The 26704-nt window shown below is 51.8% G+C and overlaps 8 protein-coding genes across 8 annotated transcripts; 6 read left to right on the forward strand and 2 right to left on the reverse strand.

Annotated features, from left to right (window-relative positions):
* Window positions 1–487: 487 nt before the first annotated feature.
* NEUTE1DRAFT_143734 (uncharacterized protein) lies at window positions 488–1799 on the reverse strand (the record flags this gene model as incomplete). The annotated part of the gene is made up of 3 exons (XM_009849291.1): window positions 488–550; window positions 605–1191; window positions 1271–1799. The coding sequence occupies 3 exons, from the start codon at window positions 1797–1799 to the stop codon at window positions 488–490; spliced, it is 1179 nt and encodes a 392-aa protein (XP_009847593.1).
* Window positions 1800–3489: 1690 nt separating this feature from the next.
* On the forward strand, window positions 3490–4490 carry NEUTE1DRAFT_115665 (uncharacterized protein; the record flags this gene model as incomplete). Its single annotated transcript, XM_009849292.1, has 3 exons — window positions 3490–4088; window positions 4143–4336; window positions 4396–4490. One exon carries the CDS (start codon window positions 3650–3652, stop codon window positions 3971–3973), a length of 324 nt encoding a protein of 107 aa, XP_009847594.1.
* A 189-nt stretch (window positions 4491–4679) lies between these two features.
* NEUTE1DRAFT_56482 (uncharacterized protein) lies at window positions 4680–5212 on the forward strand (the record flags this gene model as incomplete). The annotated part of the gene is made up of 2 exons (XM_009848927.1): window positions 4680–4967; window positions 5042–5212. 2 exons carry the CDS (start codon window positions 4772–4774, stop codon window positions 5113–5115), a joined length of 270 nt encoding a protein of 89 aa, XP_009847229.1.
* A 5293-nt stretch (window positions 5213–10505) lies between these two features.
* Window positions 10506–10867, forward strand: NEUTE1DRAFT_119490 (uncharacterized protein; the record flags this gene model as incomplete). Its single annotated transcript, XM_009849293.1, has 2 exons — window positions 10506–10609; window positions 10669–10867. 2 exons carry the CDS (start codon window positions 10506–10508, stop codon window positions 10865–10867), a joined length of 303 nt encoding a protein of 100 aa, XP_009847595.1.
* Window positions 10868–13292: 2425 nt separating this feature from the next.
* Window positions 13293–14611, forward strand: NEUTE1DRAFT_143737 (WD-repeat protein pop3; the record flags this gene model as incomplete). The annotated part of the gene is made up of 3 exons (XM_009849294.1): window positions 13293–13485; window positions 13605–14122; window positions 14195–14611. 3 exons carry the CDS (start codon window positions 13464–13466, stop codon window positions 14609–14611), a joined length of 957 nt encoding a protein of 318 aa, XP_009847596.1.
* An 870-nt stretch (window positions 14612–15481) lies between these two features.
* NEUTE1DRAFT_75176 (uncharacterized protein) lies at window positions 15482–18411 on the forward strand (the record flags this gene model as incomplete). The annotated part of the gene is made up of 3 exons (XM_009849295.1): window positions 15482–15526; window positions 15616–16472; window positions 16538–18411. 3 exons carry the CDS (start codon window positions 15482–15484, stop codon window positions 18063–18065), a joined length of 2430 nt encoding a protein of 809 aa, XP_009847597.1.
* Window positions 18412–18463: 52 nt separating this feature from the next.
* NEUTE1DRAFT_119493 (uncharacterized protein) lies at window positions 18464–21511 on the reverse strand (the record flags this gene model as incomplete). The annotated part of the gene is made up of 6 exons (XM_009849296.1): window positions 18464–19967; window positions 20140–20727; window positions 20791–20937; window positions 20998–21108; window positions 21167–21304; window positions 21389–21511. The coding sequence occupies 6 exons, from the start codon at window positions 21509–21511 to the stop codon at window positions 18687–18689; spliced, it is 2388 nt and encodes a 795-aa protein (XP_009847598.1).
* A 1829-nt stretch (window positions 21512–23340) lies between these two features.
* NEUTE1DRAFT_127197 (uncharacterized protein) lies at window positions 23341–26261 on the forward strand (the record flags this gene model as incomplete). Its single annotated transcript, XM_009849297.1, has 2 exons — window positions 23341–23372; window positions 23751–26261. 2 exons carry the CDS (start codon window positions 23341–23343, stop codon window positions 26188–26190), a joined length of 2472 nt encoding a protein of 823 aa, XP_009847599.1.
* Window positions 26262–26704: the final 443 nt, after the last annotated feature.

Below are 26704 nucleotides of genomic sequence, written 5' to 3' on the forward strand. Positions count from 1 at the left end.
CCGTGACATGTGATGATGTTCCATGGCGATCGACCTTTGGATAGTGGATTGTGGAGTATAACTGTGAGCTTGACCTTGATGAGGGGATCTGGGTAGGTAGCATGTTGTCAATGTTGTCAATGTGGGCTAGACAGTTTCACCGAGACGGTCCCGAGAGAAATTCAAAGACTGGGTGCCAGTTGGTCATCACAAACTCCAACAAAGAGGGGATTTTGGTGTCATGTTGCGATATTTACTCTCCCATTGACTACTCGCTCAGTTCAGTTGCTGGAGGGCATGCGATTCCATTTGCTTTTAGATGGTTCGTCAAGATTCGCAGCCGCACAAATCCAGCTGGACACGACATCAACATAGCAGGATGTGCACACTGAGATGGCCCCTTTCTTGGTAAGTGCACTCACACGACACGCCTAGTGAAGAGGGTTCCCCCCCCACCCGCCGCGTTTCTTGCATCCAACTATGAAGCTTTTACATGGCAGTAGTTTCATCAAACATCTTCGATGGAGGTATAGAAGAGGTGCAAATCCGGGATGATCGCCTTCCGGTAATCCTGAGAAAAGGATGTCAGTACTTGTCACGGAGTGAATGGTTGGAATAGCCTTACCTTCTCAAGATCCTTCATCATCTGATAAGTCGAAAGGGTCAACTTCGTCACTTCTTCCTCCGCCCTCTCAACCTCCTCTTCGATGGCCTCCTCATACTTAGTCAACATATCCCGCTCATCGCTCTTGTCAGCTTCGAGTGCCTTTCCAGCGTCTCCGCTCGCCCCAGGCAGATCATCACCCTCACCATCCACCTTCTTCCCGCTCTTGCCTGTGTTTAAATCTTCAACCTCCTTCAAAACGTTCTCCAAAACCCTCTCCATCTCCTTCTCACTCTCCACCCACTCCCTCCACAGCCCCTCCAATTCCATTTCTGCCTTCACCAACGTTTTCTCAACTTTCTTCACCAAGTCGCTGATCACATGCTTTTCGCTCCTCATTACACCATCACTCCCGCGCTGATCAGAGCGAATAACAAACTCGGACAACGGCAGTGAGAGCCTGGAGGCGCGCTTCTCGACGTCTTGGAGAAATTTCTGTTCGGAGGAGCCAATGCCCTCGTCGAGCTTTTTGATGACGAGGGAGTGCGCTTTGGTGAGGGAGGTGAGCGCGTGGGAGTGGAGGTTCGTGGCGGCTGTTAGGTAGTGGGCTGTTGGTGAGGGTAGGATTGCTGTCAGTGTACTTGGTCTTGGATATCGCAAAGGGGTGGAGAGTGGTTAGTTACGTACCTCGGAGCTCGGCGAGCATGTCTTCGGTTTCAGAAGAGGGTTTGCTTTCTTTGACAGGGGATTCACGTTTTCTCTTGCGGGTTTGGACTGTTGGCTGCTGCTGCTGCTGCTTTAGATGAGGAGGAGGAACGCGGATGTAATCTGATTTCTTTTCATGTGGTTTATGCTGTTGCTTTTGCTTCGAAGCAGGCTGGGTTTCTTCTCCAAATGCGGCTTGAAGCTTCTTGAAGAATGGGGCAATGGTAGTTTGGGGCCGGGAGTGAAGATCGACCTTTGCAGGCTCAGGTGTCGGCTTTCGCTTCTTCTGTGGGCGAGAAAAGAGACGCTCCTTGAAGGTTTGAGCTGGCTTTGGCTGAGGAGCAGAAGGGCGCGAGGATGAAGCATTGTCGGTCACCCTCTTGTTGTTGGCTAGCCTGGGAGAAGTACGCTGCTGCTGCCGCTTGGTACCATTGGGCAAGGGCTCGTTTGGTCGGCGCTTTGGGGGTGGTGGCCCCATGACGGTGTTTGGGGCGTTTTTGGAGCGCAGCATTGTTGAACTGATGCTCCAAAGATGGAGGAACTCTGGGGAGGGTGATGTTGGGTTTTGGTTTATGGTTGCCACGAACAGCGATCGAAGCCTACGGCTTTGCCCAAAAAGCCTTGCGAAGGCAAAAGGAGACACGCAAGAGAAAGGATTCAATTGAACCATGGGAAGGATTGTGTGGCACTGCATCTGAAACCCGCCGCACGCACAGATTCTCCAGAAGTGCAGATAATTCCAGAGGAGGAAGTCACGAAGGGGAGCACTTGCCATCCTGAAGACCTCATGATGTGTACTCACACACACACCTTCCATCAACGTGCTCTTTGCAAGAGTACTTAACAATTCTTTCTTGGATCAAATTACTCACTCAGATGAAAAAGAATAAACAATTGGGAAGGCATAAAGAACAAACATACTAGAATTCCAACCGTCAATGTTCTCGGCCGATCGTCGTGACCATCTCCTCTGCACCTTCAATGATTTTGCTCATTCTCTCTCCGTTCAGGATAGTCTTGTTATACGAGACCCCATTCGTTTGTAAATTTTCCCTGTTTCCCATCATGAGTTCTGTCGTGCGCTGAGGCTAAGACCAATCTCTCCTCTTCATACTTTGGATCTGTGATGTTTTCTTCGTGAAATTACCAGCAGACAAAGCAAGAGGTCCCCGTCAGTGGGTGGCCATTCCCATACCAAAGTTGACATTTGCTCCAAATATAATCAATAACCAGGGCGGCCAGGGCCGTTCCGATGTCTTCTCGAAAGGCTCGATTTTCATCATCTTCTCGCCAGACCATACACCCCTTCTCACGTAGCCCTTCAACGCGATTGTGATTTCCCTGTTCGTCTCCTCCCTGGATATCCCGTTACTCATTGTGACAGAAGATTAGTATCTGTGCCAAACATGCAAATCTTCCTGAACCCAACGGCGATAACACCACAGTCTTCAACAGAGTCCTACAGGGGATCGATCCAGACAAATCTGTAACCAAGCTGCCGAGTGAAGGGCATTGCGCCTCGGAATGTTTGTGCCAACTCTTTCAGGGGGATTCTGGCTCAGAGTTCCTCAAGGTTACTCGATAAAAGCTTCAGGCTGTACTTTTCGGTGGTTATGGCCTAAATATGACTCAGAGTAACGTCTTGAGTATCAGCCAATGCTGCAGAATTCGCGCTGAGTACGAGGCGAGGTAAAAGTAGCTCAAATAGCTCGCCAACATTGATGGGTCGGTTTGGGAGTTTGCTGCCGGCAGAATTTCCTGCTGGCGTCAAGGGACTAGGAGAATCACATGAAGTTTGGGTATGGAGGCAGTCATGAAGCCATAACTTCACCAGTCCCAGCATTTCGGGTGCGCTAATCAGATGGTCAACTTTGTAGATCCAACGAGCACAGCAGTGACCCTTGCCCACCAATCAGTATCGAACAAGAACTCTGTTGCCCAAAGTATACGAGATAATACGACGTTGACAAGAAACCTACGTTGTAGCCTAGTCCGTGGAGTTCCACCTACCACGATACCTACCTCTACTACATACGTAGTCTAGAACGGGTGATGTCATGTAACTCATAGTGCATACAGATCCGTAGATGAATCCTTCAGCACACATTCCCCCGAAACTTGATGATTATCACAGCGGCAAAAGCGGTGACGTGGTAGCGCTTCGGCCAACACTCGGTCGCTTTCTGGTCGTGCTCGGGCGGTGCGTTCGTCGAGACAGGTGCTTCAGTTGCCAGTCTATAAGAGCTAGCTTCCCATCCCACTGTCAGTCGACATATCTTTATCTGTTTGTGACTTCCTATCCATCCAGACCACACGCCAACACATCGTGCCTACCTTGATAGCACCCACACCATCTTCAATATGCATCTCAAACTGAGCCTCTCTCTCCTCACTGCCACCGCCTGGCTTGCCTCGGCAGGGCCCATCTCTCCGCGACGGTTCGACAGCGGCAAATGCAACAACGCTGACCTGGGTTGCAACGTCTTGACGAGCTCGGGGTCGCTCAACACCCCCATCGAGACGGTCCCAATCAACATAGCCACCATCGACGGGCACGACTACTACATCACCGGCTCCGAGGCCGAACGCATGCAGATCATGACCGACTTGCTAGATCTGCCCGCAGAGGAATTTGCGGCGAAATGGGCCAGCAAGTACCGCGGGCCCACTACCGATGACATCTAGACGACCCCTTAGCGAGCGCTGCCAACATCCTTACCTACTTTAGCCAACAACAACAACGCCTAAGCCTTGGTATCTTTCGTTGGTGGCGTTGACGCTGTAAGGGAACTGGTGGTAGGTAAGCAAAGCAGTAACGCAAGTAAAAAGCGACCTGCCCTGACTCTATAAGCAGTGAAGAGCAGGGTGTAGGGTCCAGTCGAGGACAGGCTTGATATATTCACACCACTTTCGGCGTGTTGAGTTGTGATAGGTTACCAAGTTGGTGGTTTTGCTGTTGCGTGTTAGACCTGTAGCTGGGTAGTTTATGAGATGAATGAAAGCATACCTTTGGCTTCTTAGAAAACATCATCACCTAATGTGCTCGAGGTATGTTGAATTTCGCTCAAGAAGACTGATAGATCATTTCCAGTTGACAAGATATCAAGTCTAAGAAGCTTGCGATTCGGTTAAAGTTAGAAAGAGTTCATGTACCAACGGTATATTCACTGTTGCTTACCTCTCATCCAATAACCGTCATCGAACCATTCTAGTGAGATATTTCGCTATACTGTGTAACGTCTATAGACGATTATAGGTGTAGGAGACATGCACCTATTGCAGAGTAAGCATCCAACTAGGTAGGCAGGAAGGATCACCCGACCGGTACACGACGCAAGTATACCTTAAGTAAGCCCACCTCCCCGCCCTCGAGCCGCCCTACCTATATCACCACTGGTCCGAATTCTACCCTCTCGGCTTCCAACTGCTTCCAACCCAGAACTCCAAGGACTCCAAGCTAAGGAGCTTTCACATAACCCCATCATGGAATCAAGTCCACCAGCGACCGAAACCAAGCCCTTGAATACCCCCATCCAAACAGCACAACCCAACAACATGGTCTACACCGATGACAAAGGCGTCCAACACAGCATATACCTCCCGCAAGGCACCTTGCACACAGCCTCGGACCACCTGCAAAACAAGCGATGGGACGAGCTTGCCAAGTTTGAGCCGTACAGTTAGTACCGATACTCCTAACGAACTACCTCTCCCTTCTGACATTGACTAAACTAAATGGATTTCTTCTTACAGCGAATCAAGGATATACCGAGGACGATTTTAGGGCATTTAGAGAGATGAACATGAAACAAGGACAAGAAGAGTAAATGCTGTAGGGTAGATGTAGGTAGGTAGGTAGGTAGGTAGGTACCTATAGGGAAAGGTATACAGGTCGTTATTTGAGAGGGGTGGACCTCGTTCACCGAATAATCATACCTAACCTCTTGGCTTCCCTTTGTTATGAACGTGGAGGTGGGCAAAAAAAAAAGTTTCTTGAAGCAACAAAGCTTTTGTTGCAAGTGCGACGACGACAGCTGTGGAAATGGTGAAACTCTGTTGCCTGGGAAGAACTATGAGGGATAGAGTTGACTACTACCCTCTTTGTACTTAACGGCAGTCACTGGACTACTACTCGGAGGAGAGACGAATAACCGTTATTATCGAGGTAATAGGAGGGTTCTCTATAACGCGCCGTAAGATGAGAGAGATCTATGTACTTACCTAGCTGCGGCAATGGCTTGGGAACGACTCACTTGAAAGATGAAATCCTAAAGTCAGGTTCTTATCCGTGGCGGGAGCCGGTATAGGCCGAGTCTCAACGGAGGAGTGAACAGGCCGAACGTGTGGATCGGGACCTGGAGCACTTGACTCGGGCTATTTCACTTCATCTCCATATGTCTGTTCACCACATGTTCCTATAAGGCTTCTTTCTCCCTCTGCCCGCTTGCGAGATTCCATCCCGTACACGTCGCCTTGCTGAATGGCTTTTCTCCGCGTCTGAGATTCCTAGGTAACTAACAGTCAACGTCATACTTCACTGCGGCTCCCGCCTTGGGTAGGTACCTAGCATTGACACAAGCCTACCTAGAGCTGGTACGGGATCTTCCTAGGTAGAGATAGTAGGAGGTTACCTAGGGGTAGGTAGGCATTCTCCGTGCTTCGGAATTGAACTTTCTCAAGACGAAGATAGTACATAGATACCATAGATCAAGGCCCAGGCGGGCCATTTAAGTCAGGACTACTCACACTAAGCCACGGATATACCTAGGTACCCATCTCCATATCGGATAAGGCCAAGGGAAATACCTAGGTACCCATAAGCGTACCCGCTCACCAGGTTGCGACTCTAGACGGAAGTGACGGAAGTGAAGACAGCATCCGCCGTAGGCACTTCCCTAGTTCCCTACTTCCTAGGTAGCTCCAGCCCATGTGTCGTGCTTACGGCGGCAAGCACAGCTGAACAGGTGAAGGTAAGGCAAGCACGCAGGCAGTTTGGCTTGTGACCTTTTTCGGATTTTTTTCCAGACCCTGGCCAGGACCTGGTCGGGACCTGGTCGGGATCTGGTCGGATAGCTAGGGCGGGTAATGGTGAGTTTGAGCGCGATCTCTGATCTGATCAGCTGCTTGGCGACGGGCGGGTAAGGGTTGGCAACGTTCCTTTTGATTTCCACCCCCGATGGAGAATGCCGAACGGATAGGTAATCAGCGAGAGTGTAGTATGTAGCCAAACGAACAAATCGGTGTACACAGCATGTATGGGGCATTTGGGTAGGTAGCTATCATCGGGTTCCCTTCCGGAGTAAGGCAATGGGACAGGGACATCTGCCGGAGGGTCTGACAGGACTGGATGAACGGGATGGAGGTCGAGGTAAAGCCTGCGACTCGAATACCCTAGGTAAGGCTGTGACCATATGCTCTTTTTTTCCCCCACATTCCGCAACAAGAGTTAATAGAGTAGAGTAACTATTGAGTCAGTAGGAATGTGCGGGTAAACGGCCAAGTTGAAGTGACCGTCAGGACAGCAGCAGTTCATAAGTGAAATGAACACACAGTCCGATACTTTCCTAGGTATCTTATGTATCCATCCCTTACCTAGACTACCCATCAACCAACATCCGCACGGGTGTACTACCCACCCAGCCTGGGGTTGAGGGAAATAGTCGAGTGTCAAAGTGTAAGCATTGTAGCTGCAAGTTGGCACGTACGGACGGATAGACATACGTACCTCAACCCATCACAGAACCGCATTAACCGCGGTTCCAGCGCTTCAACCCGCTTCTCCCCATTCCCGATGTCATACCAGATGATCAGCCTCATGACATGACACCCGAACCACCTCTACTCTGCAATCGTCGCATGGCTCAATCGAATCGAACCAGTCTGGTCCAGTCGGTCAGCCCGGTTCCAGTCACCAGTGACTCCAGGCGAATGGAAGTTTTGGCTCCAACCCGTCTCTTGTCCTCCCCCCACACTAAATTGAGGCCCAACGCTCGCCTTTCCTGCTTGCTGTTACTCAGAGCAAAAAGATGAAGACGGAAGATAATAGCTGATGCAGAGCAGACCGGTCGAGCGCGGTCGCCTTGTGGTTGCCTTTGCCTTGCATGATTGAGCCTTGTCAGTCATGAAGATCATCCATCCAGATTGCCTTGCTGTGACTTGAAGCCCGTCCTTCAGGACACTACCCCGTTGTTTCGTCTCTCCATTCAGTGTACCTAATCCTCTTTCACTCGATTATAGACGAAGTTAATTACTCTGCGCATATTGGAAGAGCTGAATAAAAGGCGCAGGAAGAAACTCTTTTTTTTTGCAATTTCCATCGATCCCATCCAATTGTCTCCTTATCACCTGAAACATTTCAACTCCAAGCCCACAGGTGCTGGCCGAGGCCTTGATTCGTGCCGCCGCCGATGTCTTGGAGTTGAGGTTCCGCACACAGTGCTTGACGTAGGAAAGAGATAGCTTTCTCTTCATGCCGCACATAAGACAGCTATTGTACTAGCTACATGCACACAATGCGCAGATGTTCACTGTATAAGATGCAGCAGCTGGTCTCTTTGCTTTTTCAGGTGAAGGGTATTGAATGTAAAAGAGAAGAAGGGGATCGTTGTTGCAGAATGAGGAGACAAATGGGCGGAGCATAAAACAATGGCAGTGTATGGTAAGTAACGGTGAGAGTAGAATGGAGTCTTACTGTAGCCACAAGTCGTCGATAATACCCATCGTCGTTGATTCTGAAGTTTTCCCCTTTCGACACTATAGATGTCATAACACCACGGCATTTGAGTCTGCGGCTTTTCCTTCCTTTTTCCTTCCCGCCCTTCCCTCGAATCCGCCATTTTAATCAACGTAGGGCAGCGCCCAGACTCTATAGGCTGTCTGTCGGCCTTTTCCTGTAATGGATTTCGGAGTCGCGCCCACACACTGTAGGGTACTGCACACGAAGTCGGGGAATGAGAGCATGAGAACTCGCAAGGTTGACCGGTGAGCTGTGCCGCCAACCGCATGTCGAGTATTTCTTTCTGTTCGGCAGGTAGCCGAAACTGCCAAGATATTCCTTCAAGAACGGACAGAGATGAATGGTGAGTGAGGAATGGTGACCGCCAAGGCTAGAATGTGCTGAGTATGCATCCGTTTAAAAAACCTTGGTCCAGTTCAGCCCCATGTTCCTATTCCCACCTCTTGTGCTAAGCGCCCTAAAATATGTGGTTATCCTCGTTGTAGCATACTTCCGCGCTTGAACTTCGATAAGGAAGGTCTTTCCCGCCCAATCGGTATAATCATACAGAGAACCGATCAAGACTAGATAACATACCATCATCCGAACGCTTGACCAAAATGGATTGACCATATTAGTACTTAATCCTTAGAAGAGCTAGCTAGTAAACTCGAAAGAGCGATTCAACGGCGGAGCTCACTATACCAGGCAAGCTTGCTTGTTTGAGAAGTCTGACGGAGTAGCGTAATAACTGAAACAGGTGTAACAAGCGGCTCTTACACCAGGGCCAGGTATCCTTTGAAGCTCCTTAGTCTTTACTCTGTTAGAGACAATGGGTTGTCAGTGTTGCGCACCCCACATAAAAGCCAAGTGAGATAATGCAGGCGTAGCGAGGATACTGGGGTGGCAGTTGATGATGGTCTAGCTCTTGACCTCACTGACGAGTGATGTGACCGGCACATGACGAAGCGTCTATGTCGACGCACACATGTATGGCTAAGTGACACTTGACTTGTCACAAATTGATCGGTGTGTTAACCCTGCATCGAGAACCGTGAAAGTTTCATCCTTAAGCTCTCGTTGAATAGTAAGGAAACCGCAAAGACCTGCGAAAGCGCAGATTCTTGATGGGGAGGTTTCGAGTATAGTCTGATTGGTCGCACCACTCTCCTCGAATGATCGATGAAATCTCGAAAGGCGGACCCGTGGGAAACAGGACATCATGTTTTGAGGGGCCTTGGATACTTCGATGGTATGACCAACCAGGAAACAGGAAGAGAATGTAAAGTATTGCCTAAAGGAATGGCGGGGAACGAATAAGTAGGAGCAGGTTGGGGCAATATCCGGCCTTGCTATCCGAACTATAAGTGACTTTATCCGCTGGATTCGGTATAAGCCGACCTTACTGGTAGGTGCGTCATGAGGGGTGGATGATGTGCTTGCTGAGACAGTATCCTGATGTGTCGACTTGGTGTTGTCTCATATCTTGGAGGTGAAGCCACATGTGGACAGTTTGAGCCCGAAGGACTTCTCACTGTACTGATATAGAATAGGTTGATGGGGGGAGCATTGTGAGTCCTTGTCGTAGGCAGGTAATGGAGTTCCCGGTCAGGTAGCAGAAGTTGGTCTATTGGGCGCTCTTTGCCCGCCTTTCTGCGTGCTACTGGAGGAAGTGTATGCACGCATCCGCTATTATTGTAGTCCAGGCCAAGAGAAACTCAGTATGTCGACACAAGTAAGCCGGACTATGGACTTTTCCAATCAGGACCGTAGTAAAGTTTTATTGCCATTCGATGCACAGCTCAGAGCCGGGTAGCTGCAGCGTCCAATGCAATGTGCGGGATCGCGGACTCGGCAAGATAGTGCATCTTGCTTGGGGTAATCTCTCGAGGATGGATGTCCATGTTGCTGCTGCAAAGAACAGGATGACCACAACCGAGACAAGGCGGGAGACGTCTTCCAGAAAGGGAGCTAGGGTAGTTTCTGATACAGGGTCGAACCTGGGTAGGCTTACTTCGCTGGCAACATGGGCCGGTCTCTTGTGTGCCCTCGGCCCAACCGCGATATGCTTGGGAGTGCCATGGCACCGATCAAAGGGCGTTGATGGTCCAACATACCCTCCATCCCAGAGTAGCGGCATCATCACCGGTCAACCACGTCGATCAGCAGACCCCTCTGGAACGGCTTCGGATATGGGATAGGAATGCCAAACACCTGCGTAGAAAATGCTACGTCAGGATATGGCGCAAAGTTTGGGCTCTAGCGGTGAGGTGGTGTCTCCGTGTAAGTCATAATCGTTTGTATCTGGAGACCTCGAGTGCGTGCAGAGGTTCATAAGTATAAGAACTCCGCTCATCCAACGTCGTGCTTTGTCTGTCCCGTTAGTCTTCAGTCTGACACGATAATCTGATCTTACTACCATCCTCCTTACCACTGAGTAAACAACTCGCCATCGACCTCGCAAAATCGATACTATCTTGCCACCAACAAAAGTTTATCATCATGACTGGCCACCAGCCCATCCCTGAAACCTGCGGATGCCCTTTGATCGGCGGTCAGATGCTACAAGTGTTCACTTGCGAAGCTTGTGCCGGCAGTATGCGCCAGTTAGTATTATCCCATCGGTATTTATCACAGCCCTGGACTCGTTGCTGACGATACTTAGGTGGTGTGGAAGTTGTGTCGATGGCATGGTCTACAGACAGTGCCCTCACGGCGCACGTTCCACATCGTCATACCCATTAAGCGGTGCCGCTCCTGGTGGCTCTGGAGGCAGTGGTGGATTTAATGATGGGCGCGATGGGAGATGTGGTCAGCATGGTGGCTGGGCACCAACATCTCATGGACACGGACGCGCCGCCTAGTGTGATGTGGAGCGAAGGATGCTGAAGGTATCGGGATGCACAAACAACAAGTCACGGTTGTGCTGACGTTGGGCTAAAGACAGGAGTACAAGGTTATGTTGTGTTGGGCAAGGTGTTTGGGGGTTGTGCTTTAGTCAGGGTCTTGAATGTTTGATATCTTTTTGTTTTCCATTTTCAAGGGTTCAGGGGTTTGGGTGTTTGGTTTCCGGTTTTTGTTTTCCCTCTTTTTCCCTTTCCCCTTTTCTTCTCTGCAGGTGTCCAGAGGCCGCACAAGACTTTTTTGTTGGCTTCAGATCAGTTGATCTGGCATTTATCTGGCATTGCGCTGCGTCGCGTTGCGTGCGTCAGGTTGCAGTCTCGGGACTGCAGCGTGGCCACGAAGAAGGAATAGGTCGGAAAGGAATCATTCGCTCAGCTCATTCCGTCTCAACCGAATACTATTTCAACCCTCGGTTGGGGCCGAGAAGGTCATCGGATTCTGCTTAGACATGTTACCACCTGTCGTTCTAGATGGCTCAGTGCCACCCATGTCAACGCTGCTGCTACCAGCCGCATTCCCGTGCCTTGGTTCATTCCAAGGGGATACGAAATGGTTCATCGGGCCTTGCTGGGTGATCGCGTGAGGAAACGGTACCATGCATGCATACCACCATGCAGTTCTTTGATATCGGTTGCTTGCACCACCGGTAGTTTTGCAGGAGATGAAGGGCCAATTTGCTGATAGAGACGGGTAAGATGGATTCGCCGCCGTTCAAGAACCCAAGGCTAACAGGTTCCAAGGCTCTGTGGTAGAGGTGAAGCTCGAGGAAGCACAAGCTTGTGGGTGGAGAGCCGCTCCTTGTACGACCCGGTGGCCAGCTGTGCTCCCGGTGAGATCGGGCATCCACCCGAGTGACCAGCGCTGTGCTGCCCAACACCCGAATCCTCGGTTCGCCTTGTATGGGAAACAAAAAGCGTCCAGTCACGCTGTTCCGAGTGCTACCTGAGGTTTGGCCTCACCGCAAGTCCGAAGGTTGAGTTCGGAACGGAAACCGAGCATGTGTGCTTCTCGAGATGCGGGCCAGCTTGGATTCATCCCAAGTTCGGACATGGGACGAAACCGACAGGTAGCACAGCCATGGCGGGCGACATGACGCAGGTCGCTGAGAGGAGTTGATCGGGCAAATAAAAGTCCAGTGCGGGAATGGTGCCCTGTGGAAGTTGGTTGTTCATGCTGATAACCGGAAGAATCCGAAGACTTTGGCGGAATCGGGTACCCGTACCACACTCGGGCACCGAGAAAGGCTCCAACAGGTGGACGTCTGCTGCGAAGACGGGTTCTGAGACGCAAACAGCCGATTATGGAGTTTGAGATCGGTGGTGACTTGTGTAGAGTGTTCGTCAGGCCGGGGCTCGGTTGCGCAGGGAAAAGGAGAAAAGGAACCTAGACAGGTCAGCCTCCACTCGTGCTCTCAGGTGTTAATCGATGGCAACTTACAAGAAGACTGTCCACGGACTAAGCAGGACTGTATAGGTTGTCGGTGGTACATAAGCAGGGCCCACTCGCGCTTAAAGTTGCAGATCCCAGCAGATGTTGACCAACAGAGAGTGAATACTAACTACCTCTAGTAGGCCACTGAACGGATATCGCCGGACGTACAGGACACTCTATCACAGGCCAACCTGGGAGGCGGGGGACGGGAAACGGGAAGCAAGGGAAACAACACATCTGGTACTCGGATTTGCCGTAGACCTCACCAATGAGTGCGAGGTCCGGGGGTGTCAAAGTAGCACATCCAAGACGGATATGGTATGGCTAATGACGGCATCAGATGGAATGGGGCGGGTGTCCTTGTACATGGTGTTTCGCGGCATCACAAGAGAAACCGAGTGTGTGCGTGCTGGACGACGAGGGGAACAGAGGCCCTGAGAAGGAGGACAATATGCTGACCTTGAGATGGTGCTATCACTGGGTCATATAACAGGCGAGGAGGAAAATGGAAGTGCGTTATACGTGGTTTCCTAGTCTTGAGCAAAGAGAAGATGTACATGTATAGTAAATATTCATCAATGTCTTGCTGTAGAAGTTGATGCTGAAGTTGTGCTTTGAAGCGAGGAAGGAAAGTTGAAGTTGGGAAACGGAATCGCTTGGGCTTTTCCGTCGCTGGTTGGTCGAGCATGTGTTAGTGAGTGCCGGTGCCGGCAGGCAATTGCATCCACTTCAACTTGACCCGGACCCCACCGTTTGTCCCTCCACTGCCCTGTGGGGCAACCTTAAGTCCACTCCACTTCATCCCGTCCGTAGGTCTCTTCGTTGTGTTGCCTGCCCCGCCGCCCTGCCCGTCTTGTCCATGCAGCGCTACTATCCGCTGCTAGGTATCAATCGGTGCGGTCCAGTGCCGTCCCGCGATCATCAGGGCCTCAGCTCCGTTGTTGACATCAATTTCAATTCGGGCCATTGCGATATAACTAGTTCTCCTGTGATCCACATCTCTTCTTCCCATATCGACGCGTTCGTTGTCTGTTACCGACTGCCCAAGTACCGGTGCAGTAGAAGAGTGTCTGTGGACTATGGAATCATAGCCTCTGTATCCCCGTCGCAGTCGCTACCTCTACCATGTCGGTTATCCTTTGCACAGGTATGGCTTGTCTTGTCCCGGTCTACCTTGCCGACGCAGTAATGCCCCATCCCCTTGATCCAGTTCCTCCCTTCTCCCAAATTGGACCAGCTGCTGACCCTTCGCTTTGCCCTTTACAGCTGGTTACGACCACACCATCAGGTTCTGGGAGGCGCTCTCAGGAATCTGCTCGCGCACCATCCAACACCCCGAGTCTCAAGTGAACCGTCTTTGCATATCCCCTGACAAGCGATACCTCGCCGCTGCCGGCCACCGCGATGTCAAACTCTTTGACATTCGTTCCACAAACCCGCAGGCCCTCATGACCTTCCAGGGCCACACCGGCAATGTGACCGGCGTGGCCTTCCACTGCGAGGGCAAGTGGATGGTAACAAGCTCGGAGGACGGAACGGTCAAGATTTGGGAAACCCGCACCGGAACCATCCAGCGAAGCTACAACCACGGCTCTCCGGCAAACGACGTTGTCATCCACCCTAATCAGGGAGAGATCATCAGCTGCGACCGCGCCGGAAGCATCCGACTGTGGGATCTGGCCGAGAACACTTGCTCGCACCAGCTAATCCCCGAGGAGGATGTTTCAGTGACAAGTGTCACGGTTGCCAGTGACGGTACACTTCTTTGTGCGGCCAACACTGCTGTAAGTTTTCTCTCCACCGAGTCATTCCTTGCTGTATCTTCCCGATACTGACACCTCCTTTCTGTCTGCCAGGGCAATGTATTCGTTTGGCAACTCATCCAGGCCTATGACCGCACCCAGCTGATTCCCCTCACCCACTTTTCCGCACACAAGGAAAGCATCACACGCATCCTACTCTCGCCCGATGTCAAGAAGCTCGCAACGTGTAGCGCCGACCATACGGCCAGAATCTGGGAAGTCAGGGAAATGGAACCTGCCACGGCCGATTCGGAACCGCAGGCGTTCCCTCTCGAGGCCACTCTCAAGGAGCACCAGCGTTGGGTATGGGACTGTGCCTTCAGCGCTGATAGTGCCTACCTGGTAACTGCCTGCAGCGATCATTATGCGCGGCTATGGGAGTTACACACGCAGCTTGTTATCAGACAGTACAACGGCCATCACCGCGGTATTGTATGCGTCGCTCTCAACGATTATTCCGAAGCTCGCTAGTGGGAACTTTTGGATGAGGCTGAGGAGACGGCGACTATTTGCGACACGGCTGAAGTGTAGGGCGGCTGCGGAAAGATGTCAATTTTTACGTCTCTATGATGGGCTGTCGATGTAAGAGGAAATGAAGCTGCAAAGTGCAGTGTCATGGCAGGGGCATCTTGTATGTGTTATTTTCCCCGGATATTCTTTTTGAGAGCGACTGGCGGGTTGTTTAGTAGAATCGGCTATGGCAATGGCGTTTTATGGTTATGCAAGTAATGTTTTTAGAGTGGAAAATCACACAACGACATGAATTCCCAAGTACGCCCGCCACGTCTTTTCATAATACGTACTTGGTAGTAGCAATAAGTATTGCTATATACTATATAGACTACACTTCCGTCGGATATAAGAACAATTCAAGATGAAAGCTCGGCCGAAGTCCCTGACTGAGAAAATCGATTAGGAACATACGAGTCATGATTGGCTTAAAATGTCAAAAGGTGGATCAACTGTATGTGTACGCCCCGGCTTGGCGGATTCAAAGTCAACATTGGTTCAAGGGTACTGCCGGCCTGGAGGGTTTTACTAGCGATCCGGAACTTTTGAGGACTTGGGCATCCCCGAACTCAGAATTGGAATAAAGACAAAAAAAGTTGCATTCACTGAAAATCGCGGGATATTATTGGACAAAAAGGCAGTTAGCGTACCGGTATGTAGTGTAGTGTATGTACCGCAATCCCCGGATTTGCTGTTTGGGTGGCTCACAAGTGGAAGTGGAATGGCTCCGTAATTCGGACCAAGTGAAGATGGTGTAACCGGCAACTTCAGTTTTCTCTCCTCTTTTCTTCCTCCAAACAACCAAGTTTCCCTCCTGTACAGTCTGTCACCATGAGGTCAATTGATCTCGCCAGTCGCTCAGGCGCTGCCCTGAAGGTAGGCCATTTCCCCCGAGGCTTAACCCTGTACAAAATAAAGGGCTATTTAGTGACTCACCAGCGCTAACAAGTCGTCCTTTCTCGTAGCGGGCAATTCAAGCCAAGCAGCTCCCCTCGCGCGTCGCATGCGCTTCGGCCCGCTCCTTTTCGTCCACCTCCTCCAACAACACCGGCGTTCTTCCTCCCAGATATGAGACCCTCTACAACAAGTATTCCGAGGTCCGCCGCGTGCTGGGTTCGCAGCGCCTGACCCTGGCCGAGAAGATCCTCTACTCCCACCTCGACAATGTCGAAGAGTCGCTCCTCTCCAACACCAACGGCGGCCGTGACATCCGCGGCAAGGCCAACCTCAAGCTCAAGCCCGACCGTGTGAACATGCAGGATGCCTCTGCCCAGATGGCTCTCCTGCAGTTCATGACTTGCAACCTCCCCCAGCCCGTTATTCCTGCCAGTATTCACTGCGACCACTTGATTGTTGGATCCAAGGGTGCCGATGAGGACTTGAAGGCCGGTATTGCCACCAACAACGAGGTTTTCGACTTCCTCGAGTCGGCTGGCAAGAAGTACGGTATTGACTTTTGGCCTCCCGGTGCTGGTATCATTCACCAGACCGTCCTCGAGAACTACGCTGTCCCCGGTCTCATGATGCTCGGAACCGACAGCCACTCTCCCAACGCTGGTGGTTTGACTACCATTACTATCGGTGTCGGCGGTGCTGATGCTGTTGAGGCCCTCGTTGGTGCTCCCTGGGAGCTCAAGGCCCCCAAGATCCTCGGTGTTCGCCTGACTGGCAAGCTCAACGACTGGGTCAGCGCCAAGGATGTTATTCTTCACCTTACCGGCCGTCTTACCGTCCGTGGTGGTACTGGATACATTGTTGAGTACTTCGGCCCTGGTCTGGAGAACTTCAGCCTACCAGCGATGGCCACTGCCTGCAATATGGGGTGAGTCCTCTCGAAGCTTTCCCCCTCGCCATTTAGAACGTATTGACTGACCCTTGTTGCTACAGTGCTGAGATTGGCGCCACTACCTCCATCTTCCCCTTCACCGAGGCTTCCAGCCGCTACCTCAAGGCCACCAACCGCGAGCAGGCCGATAAGGACGCCAAGAACTTCGAGAACTTCACCAAGGGCACCGGTCAGGACTCGTTCTTCAAGTTCAAGGCCGACGAGGGCGCCCAGTACGACGAGTTGATCGAGATCGACCTTTCCAAGCTCGAGCCCCATATCAACGGCCCCTTCACTCCCGATCTTTCCATCCCTCTTTCCGAGTTCAAGAAGACTGTCCAGGAGCAAAAGTGGCCTGAGAAGCTTTCTGCTGGTCTGATTGGTAGCTGCACTAACAGCTCCTATGAGGACATGACCCGTTGCGAGAGCATTGTCAAGGCCGCCGAGCAGGCTGGTATCAAGCCCGCTGCCGACTTCTACATTACCCCCGGTTCCGAGGGCATCCGTGCCACTCTTGAGAGAGACAACACCCTTCAGACTTTCGAGAAGGCTGGTGGTATTGTCCTCTCTAACGCCTGCGGTCCCTGCATCGGCCAGTGGAAGCGCCAGGATAATATCCCCAAGGGCACTCCCAACGCCATCCTTACCTCCTACAACAGAAACTTCCGCGGTCGCAACGACGGTAACCTCGAGACCATGAACTTCCTCGCTTCGCCCGAAATCGTCACCGCCATGGCCTACGCCGGTTCCACCACCTTCAACCCCATCACCGACAGCCTGACCACCCCCGACGGCAAGGAATTCAAGTTCCCCGCGCCCAAGGGTCTCGAGGGTCCCGAAACCCCCTTCGAAGCCGGCCGCGAGGTCTTCCAAGTCCAGTCGGGATCCCCCAACCCCAACGTTGAAGTCGCCATCTCGCCCTCCTCTGAGCGTCTCGCCCTCCTCGAGCCCTTCGAGCCTTTCCCCGATTCGGACCTCTCCGGCCTGCGCGTGCTCGTCAAGGTCACCGGCAAGTGCACAACCGACACTATCTCCGCCGCCGGCCCCTGGCTCAAGTACAAGGGCCACCTGCCCAACATCTCGGAGAACACGCTCAACACGGCCGTCAACGCCGCCACGGGCGAGGTCAACGTCGCCTACGACCTCGACGGCTCCAAGCACACCATTCCCGACTTGGCCAAGCAGTGGAAGCAGCGCAACCAGCCCTGGCTCGTCGTCGCCGAGCACAACTACGGCGAGGGCTCCGCGCGCGAGCACGCTGCCCTTCAGCCCCGTTACCTGGGCGCCCGCATCATCGTCACCAAGTCCTTTGCCAGAATCCACGAGACCAACCTCAAGAAGCAGGGTGTCGTGCCTTTGACGTTCGCCAACGAGCAGGATTACGATCTGATTGATGCTGGCGATGAGGTGGCTACTGTCGGTCTGTACGAGATGCTCAAGAACGGTGGCCAGGGCGAGGTTTCCCTCCGGGTTACCAAGAAGGACACTGGCAAGGTGGTGGAGATCAAGACCAAGCATGCGGTTTCCAAGGACCAGGCTGGCTTTATTCTGGCCGGTAGCGCGCTGAACTTGCTCGCCAAGGGTAACTAAGTGGCACCTACTTCGGTTCGGTGGAAGAAGGGGACCTAGGGAGAGGATAAGTAAAAGGAAGAAGAAGAAGAAGCAAAAAAAAAGAGGAGGATGATATCCCGAAGCGAGTTGACATGTTTCCTGATGAGCGTTTATGCACATACAAAAAAGACATGGGTGGATACAGGCAGGTACAGGGGGAAAAAAAGGTGTACAGGTTTTACCAAAAAGAAGGGAACGGATCAAGACCGAACCGGACATAAACAAAATGTATATGGACGGGATAGATGAGAAGAAGATTGCATATACCAAGTTGTATTTAGTGTTGATATACATGGCAAAAACACATGTAAAAGACCGTTGAAGATATCAAACTGTGTTGCGTGATACGTGACTGGCAGGAAGACAGGACGGTATTCGATGGATGGATGAAAGCTGGTTAATATAATCTGATGAGTCAAAGATATGATCCCAACTTTAGACAATCATCCGTAGATTTGGATATAACCCAACCAACCACTCGGGCCAGTTCGCTTTCATCTTGATCCATTATAGACTAAGTTTAGATTTTAACACAATCAATGCTGTCCTCCGTCTCCAACTCTGATCCAACCACCACCCACCCCTCTCGACACCGCCAGATTACCACCCATCCCCCCACCCATCATCCCCATCCACATCCACCTTGGGCTTCGTATCAATCTTCTTCACAGTCGCCGTTGCAGCAGGCTTCTTACTAATAGGCAACGTCTTCTTCACCGCCGCTGTCGTACTTGTACTTGTTGGTGGTCCAACCTTTGCGCTTCCCGTCTTCGCCAGTCCCTTGGGCAAAGTCTTTGGTGCAGCAGCTGCCCCCAAAGGATTCTTCTTCTTCTCCGCTTGCGCCGCCAACCACCCCGCGAAATCAGGTTCCCCATCATCATCAACAACCCCGCCGCCGCCGCCGCCGAATGGCTGTTTCCTACTACTGCTTACTGACCTCTTTGCTGACGACGACGCTGGTTGTGAGTGTTCCGAGCTCGCGCCCCAGTTATCGTCTCCTGCGCCTGCTGTAGCGTCGTCATCCATATCGCCCATGTCGCCCCAAGCGTCTGCATCGTCTTCTTGTGGTTCGGGATCGGCAAAGAAGGAGTCTCCTGTTGACGGAGTAGTAGTAGTAATGGAAGGTGATGGGGACTTGAGCGCTTGTCTATGTAGCGCCGAAACAGAAGATGAGGTGGGCCGTTTGGGAGTGGTAGTGGATGTGGGCGTGGATAGCCCGCTGGCGCTCGGAACGGGCGATGGTGCACCAGAACCGTTGGGTTGCATCTCCCCTGCCGCGCTGGAGAGCTTATTGGTGAAGCTGGAGATGGCCCAGCCTGCCCAGGCGGCTGCTACGGCGCCGGACCCGGAGCTGGAGCCGGTGGCGGCTTCGGCTGGTTGAGGGGTGCTCATACGGGGTTGGGCGGTTTCAGGGGGTATTACGGTCTCGGGCATGTCTTGTTGGGCTTTGCGGATACGTTGGAGGTAGACGTCCATGGTCTTGTTGGCTTGGTCACGGATCAACTTCTCCTTGTCGACAAGCAGGGGGGAGACGGCGGGTATTAGGCGTGTGGCGCAGTCTTCGCTGGAGAAATACTCGACTGTTACGGCGAGAGCCATCAGGGAGGCGTTGCGGGCGTGCACGAAAGGGTCGCGGAGAGAGCGAGTGAAGGCGGCGATAAGGACCTTGGCTCGGCTGGAAGTTCCCAGGTACTTGGCAATCTTGCCGAGACAGATTGTCGTGTTGGTACGGATGCCGGGTTGTTCATCGTTGGCAGTTTTGGCGAGGTATCTGAGGAGGTCGCCGTTGATGGTACGGTCTGATAGTTTGGTGATGATGACTAGTACGGACTTGAGTGTTTGTTCGCGCACAATGGGTGCAACATCTGTGAAACCCGCAACCTAAAAGTGTTTACCGTTAGCCTTCAACTGCACGAGGCTCTGTTTGTGCCAGCATTATGCACATGGGCTCAATAACAAGGCTGAGACTTACTATTTGCGGAAAGATCTTGTCGTTTACCACTTTTTGTGGTAGTCTGTCGATCATGAGCGACAGGTTGTCTAGCAAACATACCCTGATCGCTCTATCGGGGTTTCCGAACAAGCGAACCACGACAGGAGTAACCTTTGTGTCAAAGTCTTCGTTGGACAGCTTTGTTGCAATCTTCATCACTACTCCAAAGGCTTTGGGACCACCACCGCCAAATTCCACCGATTTGAGTAGCTCGGGTAGGACCTTCATCTTGAAGAAATCTTCCGGGAAGTCGTCTGAGAGCTGGTCGAGATCCTCCAGGAAGGCCTCGCGTTCGGTTTCCGACTTTATTCCCAGGTTGTCAACTCCCTCGGTAAGTTTGATCAATGGGCTGTCGAAGAAGGATCCATTCCTTAGTCCTTGTTCGAGGAAGTGGGCTGCGCTGAGTCTGGCCTTGGGGTTGGCGTTGATGAGGCGCTTGTAGCTCGCTTGCATGCTGGGCGGGATACTCTTGGTCTGTCCTAGTTGGTCGGAACCCATAAAACTGCCGTTGAAGACCTCGTAGATCAAGATACCAAAGTCGTACGAGTCAACCGCATGGTGAGGGCTCTTCTTGATGACATCCCATCCGCCGTTTGCAAGTTCAGGGGGAGTGTACCTCCCCGAGTCAGGCACAACACTGCCGTATCTCTATTTTGGCACGTTAGCGCTCCATGTTCTCCAGAATGCCTGAACCGATTTTTGAAGACGTACGTATATCAAAGCATCGTCATCCTTGACATTGCTCAGGACTTCAAAGCCGCCAATCTTCCATTCGCCGCTCTCGGATGTGTATATCGAGGCGACCTTGAGGTTGCCATGTATCGAGGATGCGTCACCGTTGATGAACTTGAGGGTTTTCTGCAGATCCAGGGTCAGCTGCCGATACTCATAGTCAAACCAGAATCATGGCAAACATACCGCTACGCTATAAAGACCCCATTTCGCAGTCTCCGGGCTGAGGCTCTTTCTCTTGACGTGCCAGCTCAGGGGAACTAGCCGCTCAGTGGCAATGTAGATGTAGGAGTCTGTCTTTTGCGCAAGGCTCAGCTTAAGCGACCACGACGTTCCATGGGCAAAGATGCCCTACCTCGACCGTATCCAACACCTTGATGACGCCAGGGTGTCGTAGTGTTCGTAGCTTCTTGAGCGCATTCTTGGCTAAGGGAAGCGCAGATCGGTTGGCGGAGACATCAAAGGAGAAGATGCTACAGTTGGACCCGTCCTCCTGGAAACAGTATAGGGATTAGCTGGCGAATTTCTTGTGTGCCTCGGGTAGCAGAAGGAGGGCGTAACAAGGGCGGGCACATACGCGTCGAGTTCCGTTGTAAAGGGTCCAGATGGAGGGGTCGAAATCGACCTTGTCGCCAAAGTTATAGGGGAATGGAGGCCCCTTTGCGATGGCTGACGCGACAGCCGATTTGAGGAAGTCCATGGCCGGGGCCTTGCCTTTACTCGTCACTGAATCCGTATAGTAAGATATCTGGACGTCTGGAGAGTCGAGTCGGGAAAAGGGGCGGTGGCATGCAAGTTGCGACAAAGCACTTGTTCAAGGACAAGTTATCGCGACGGGAATCCCCTGCAGGCAGCGCCGCTCTGGAAGTGGATTGATCACCTCAAACACGACGCTAGCGAGCTACAGGGAGCTTGTAGGCCAGGGTGGCCCCTAGCACTCAGCCTCCATCGACATCTCGGTGGTTAAAGGTCCGTGCACGATTCACACTTTTTAGCGGCGGGTGTTGCCCGTTGCCGTGACGTTGGGGGTTCGGGAAGGAGAGGCCGGGGAATTTTATGGGAAGTTGGGCTCCACTATGGTAGAATTTACTGTAACTTTTGGGCCACACTCCACACCCACATTGTCTTTCCATCCCCGCCGTCGTCATCTTTCCTCCACTGACAACGTCCTACGCTTCCTTTTGTTTTTATCATTACATCAAAGTGCCCATTCATGACCAGCAAGCTTCCTTAACACACCACAAGTCTTCAGCCCTGCCTCTGCGATCGCCGGGTCTCTGGTCGATGGTCAACAACATCGATGCTGCTTCCTCACATGGCCTAGGCAAGCAAGCTTCTCCAGAAGCGCTGGATGGCACTCCGGGATCCGGCAGGCGGGGTTTGGTTACTCAAGCGGGAGAGACGCAAGGTTGAGACTGGGTTGAGTCCCCAGGGAAGCTCTGGTGTTGATGTGTACCCTGCCATTGACTGCTTTACTGGTACAGCGAGAGCATTCCCGTGTATCTCACATCAGGTAAGCTTGCCTCACTCCAACTCACCCTCTCACTTCACACGGCAGCGTTTATGATGAGCATTTGGTAAAAGGTCCGACGACCGATAGCACTTCTGGGGTCATGGTTCTGCTGGTACAATGGGGATTCTCGCGCCTCACTCACTCTTTGTGAGTGTGCGTCCGCTGCCAATTCTTTTGCCCACTCCTCGTGCTGTTCTGAGACTATCGGCAGCACGACATGCTTGGCGGTTGGATACATCTGATAGTTGCCTGTCCGGAGCTCTCTGAGTCTCTGTTGACAGAGGCTACTTCCACTTTCCAGGAGCCTGGCTTTCAAGTGCTCTATGAAGCCGGGCCAAAGGCAGTGGGGGACAGGAAAGACATGGAAAGAGTACTCGATCTCGATCGTGGTCTTCTCATCCTCGATACCTCAGAATCATGAAACCGTTGTGGCTGGCCTGGATGAGGACTCTTTGGAAAAACTGAAAAGACCTGAGACGCAAGTTGCCTTGGTTGTCCTATCACGAGGACTATACCAAAACCGCCCCTTATATGGTGTTCTTGGCCTACCGAGACTTTTGTTTTCGTGCTTCACACGCTGGGATTGGCCTGCTAACCAAAGTCTTTGGACTGTCTGTCATAGGACGGCTTATACATCCCGCTTACTCTGAATATCCCCTTGCAGACGTCTAGACCAAACGTTATAACTCGTACATTGATACAGCCCAGGGCGACCACAGCTGGCGCCTCGGACTTTCCTAGGCACGACCTGATCGATGCCGTCTCGTTGCAGATACTGCAAAAAGGAAGCCAGTATTACAAGACCATTATTCCGATGCATCAGTTGTGATAGAAGTTATCATTCCGCATGCCATATTCCACACCCCACCCGGTCAACGTAGGTTGCTATTTTCTCTCATATTCTCATTCTCTTTTCTGTGCTTCATATCATGCCCGTCATCCCTCACTCACGCACAACTTCAAATTCCCTCCTTCTCTGAACTCGCAAGCACCTCTTCATCGTCACTGCAGTCAACATGGAACTAGTTTCAAAAATGTCAGAAAAGAGGTGACTACCAACACATCAGATACTGGTCTGTACTTCTTGACAGAAAGGAGAAAATGGTAAAGTTGGGGCGGGCCCACTCGTAGCCAATCAAAGCTTCCATCTGCCTCTTCCACACTTCAGTTTCTATTTTGTTCTTTCCTCTCTGCCTGTGGCGGCGGGTTTGCACAACAGACAACAATCACCATAGCCATTCCAAGTCGTCTCTCACCTTCAACAAGTTCACAGTTTAGCTTCCAAGACAACCTCAGCATGCACTCAGTTACAGATGTCGACAGTCCACCCGCCAATGTCCAAAGAACAGACTAACTGTCCACCGCGCTATTTTCTTTGATTGTCTCTATTCTTTGGGTATACTGACCATCCACTACTATGATACAGTGACTGGACATGTCATCGCTGTGTAGTGGATAGCCAAGAGGCCGCACGACGCCATCATTACCATGCCAGGTCGTCATTCTCTCTACGTTCAGCCTCGTCAACCACCTCACTCCGTCTCTCCACCACCTCCACCGTCGGTCTCCCCAGAAGGCCCTCCTCAGCGATGGGCTACTCTGTCTCCTCTTCCTCAACCGACAACACTCAGCCTGCCCGTCTTATCCCCTGCTCTATTCCGCAATGCGAGGCACCTTCGGTCAATATCTTCTGTGCCCAGCATCTCAAGTCTTTTCCAGTGCCACTACCCGATGACCTGGTCACTTCTGCCTCCCAGAAACCTGACGCAGCTGCTACTTCATTGAAGTCATCAGGACATCCATCCTCATTGTCTCAGTCATCCATCACTTCACATTCGGTTGATGGTCAAGGTGGCGCCGGAAAACCAGCCCAGACAAACAGCGAGGCTGAAGTTGCCGATGTTGCTAGACAAAGCGCACAGGGCTGCAAACCGAATTCTTTGGAGACAGGTCCGGTGAAGAACCGTTCCTCGCCCTTTCCTACCACGAGGTCCAAACTTCTGCCGGGAAACATTGTTAGACGCAAAACTGCCGGCAAAGACCCATACCTGAACCGACGGACTCCTAAACCTGGACCCAGCACGCATAAAGATTCTACCTCCTTAGCGAAAAACTTAACCTTGGCTTCAACTGGGTCCTCTTCACTCAAGCCTAAGACCCTCTCTTCTACCTCAGCAGACTCTATCTCCCCACGTTTGACCACAAACATCAGTTCCTTGTCAGATTCGAACGGTGGGCCACCTAACAAGAGCTCGAGTTTATCGCCTTCTTCCACCGGTGTTGACAGTAGTCGTATCAGCGGTTCTGACTCTGGCGACAAGCCTCAATCAGAGACCAAAGTCCAAGTGTCTACGAATCCCGCCAACATGGCAATCGACGCCCCTTGTCTGGCGGCTGAAAAGCAACCACCGGCTGAGCGCCAAAATGGTTCTACACAATCGTCAAACCCACGGCTCCCACCGAGCAGGATAGCAGAACTTGCACGACAGCTGAGATTTTCGGAAGAGATGCAAGATGTGGCCTGCAGTGGCTCGGCTGTGCATGCTCCCCAACAACCTATGAAAGGTCCGATCCCCGCTCAGGATCCAGGGCCGCAGAACAATCTTCCTCCTGCCACTCATCAGCAGAATTCATCTGGAGGCATTTCAAACGTACAAGTTATAATGCCAACCGGTCAGAGCAGTAATTACATGTCTATGGCTGATAGACTTATGGTACATTATGCCAGAAGTGCATTCGACCTCGCGGGCTATAACCCTCCAGCAGGGCTGATACGAGGGTCTATGTCCGCTCATCTTAGCGCGAATGGGGCCGAATTAACTCAATCAAATACCACAGAGTCCCTCCCAGATCTTCGCAGTCAAGTTCTACCACAGGGATCGACGGTTCAAAGTAATCCAAATCAAACAGTTGGGCAACATAGACCACTGCCTCCACAGAAACCCCGACAACCTCAGCCCAGGCCACGACCCATAGTGACCAATTTACATGAGCCCATCATAATATCAGATTCTGAGTCTGATTCCGAAGAACAGCTTGAGCCGGAGCCGCAAGTAGAATCAGGCCCTCCACCGGAACCGGCATCAGTTCCAGAGCCGCCACAGCAGGAGCCCCAGGCGAAGAGGACAGAGTTACAGCAGAGTCAAAAGTCACAACAAGAGGTGCGAAGCCGAGAGCCGGTTCCTCCAGATATAGAGCCGGAACCCATACTTGAGTCGGTCTCGCAAGCTCAGCCCAAACCTAAACTGATACCCCAGCCCATAGCCAACCCGACACCTCAGCTCAGTCCACGCAAACAGGCCAGTCCGCCGCCAAAGAAATCACCAACGCCGGTCCCAGACGAGCCACTTTACGCTCACATCGATCCCCGGATACACTGGCCACAACGACACTCGCAAGAATGGTTTGAAGCCAAGCAAAAGGAGATTCAAGCCCGCGGGAAACGCAAAGCCAACTTTGGCAGAGCTGCTCAAAGTATGCACAGACAGCGAGTGGCTGAAGGACCACCGGAGACTCTTGAGGAGACGTTACCAGACAAAGTGTTGGATAATCCAGCTTGGGTGGATATGCTCAAGAAACTACGGGATATGAAGCCTGTAACTGGAAGTGGAAAGGGAAAGGAAACTACGGGTATTGTCACTACGACTGCAACAACAGCGACAGCAACAGCCACAACTACGAGGGGGAGGAGAACCGGCAGTCGGTTGAAGAGGACGTTGTCAAGCGTGTCTACGGGAAGCGCTACCCACGGTGGCGAGTCTGAAACAGCTGATAAGGCTATTACTACTCCCAACCCTAAAAGGAGAGCTACTGGTGCCGGGCTGAGGAGGACGTTGTCGAATGTTTCGGCAGGACCGCCACGTTGACAGAGGGCACAGCTTCGTGGATCACCGAGGAACAGGAGTGTGAGCTATTTACTCCATAGAAAAGGTCTTGGTTATTTGAAAAAAAAAAAAAAAAAAAAAAAAGTACTGCCAGGTGGTTATATAGACGTGTTCAAAATTTCTCTTTCGATACTCTTGCTGATGCAGGATACGAGTGTTTGGAAAGGGATGAAAGAAATTAACCTTAAAGAAGATTGAGGAGGGCCTGCACCTGTGCCACCAGTATCGGGTAGCAGCACGATCTGTGAAATTTAGAAGGAAGCAGGAAACAAAGACTAAAAGACCAATACTATGTTCATGTGCAAACAATCATTTCACAAGCTCGGTTGCTGATGTTTACATGGCCTTCTTGGCACCGTAGCTACAGCAACGGCCGAAAAGGGTTCTTCAGCCTTGTAAGTGTCAAGCAACCTTGATAGATCATGCTTGATTCTTTCTATTCGGACGAAGTGTGGAGTCTTCTGCCTAGTTGCAAAGTTCAGAACTGTTGACCTCG

The sequence above is a fragment of the Neurospora tetrasperma genome (assembly GCF_000213175.1).
Source record: "Neurospora tetrasperma FGSC 2508 unplaced genomic scaffold NEUTE1scaffold_1, whole genome shotgun sequence".
Lineage (NCBI taxonomy): Eukaryota > Fungi > Ascomycota > Sordariomycetes > Sordariales > Sordariaceae > Neurospora > Neurospora tetrasperma.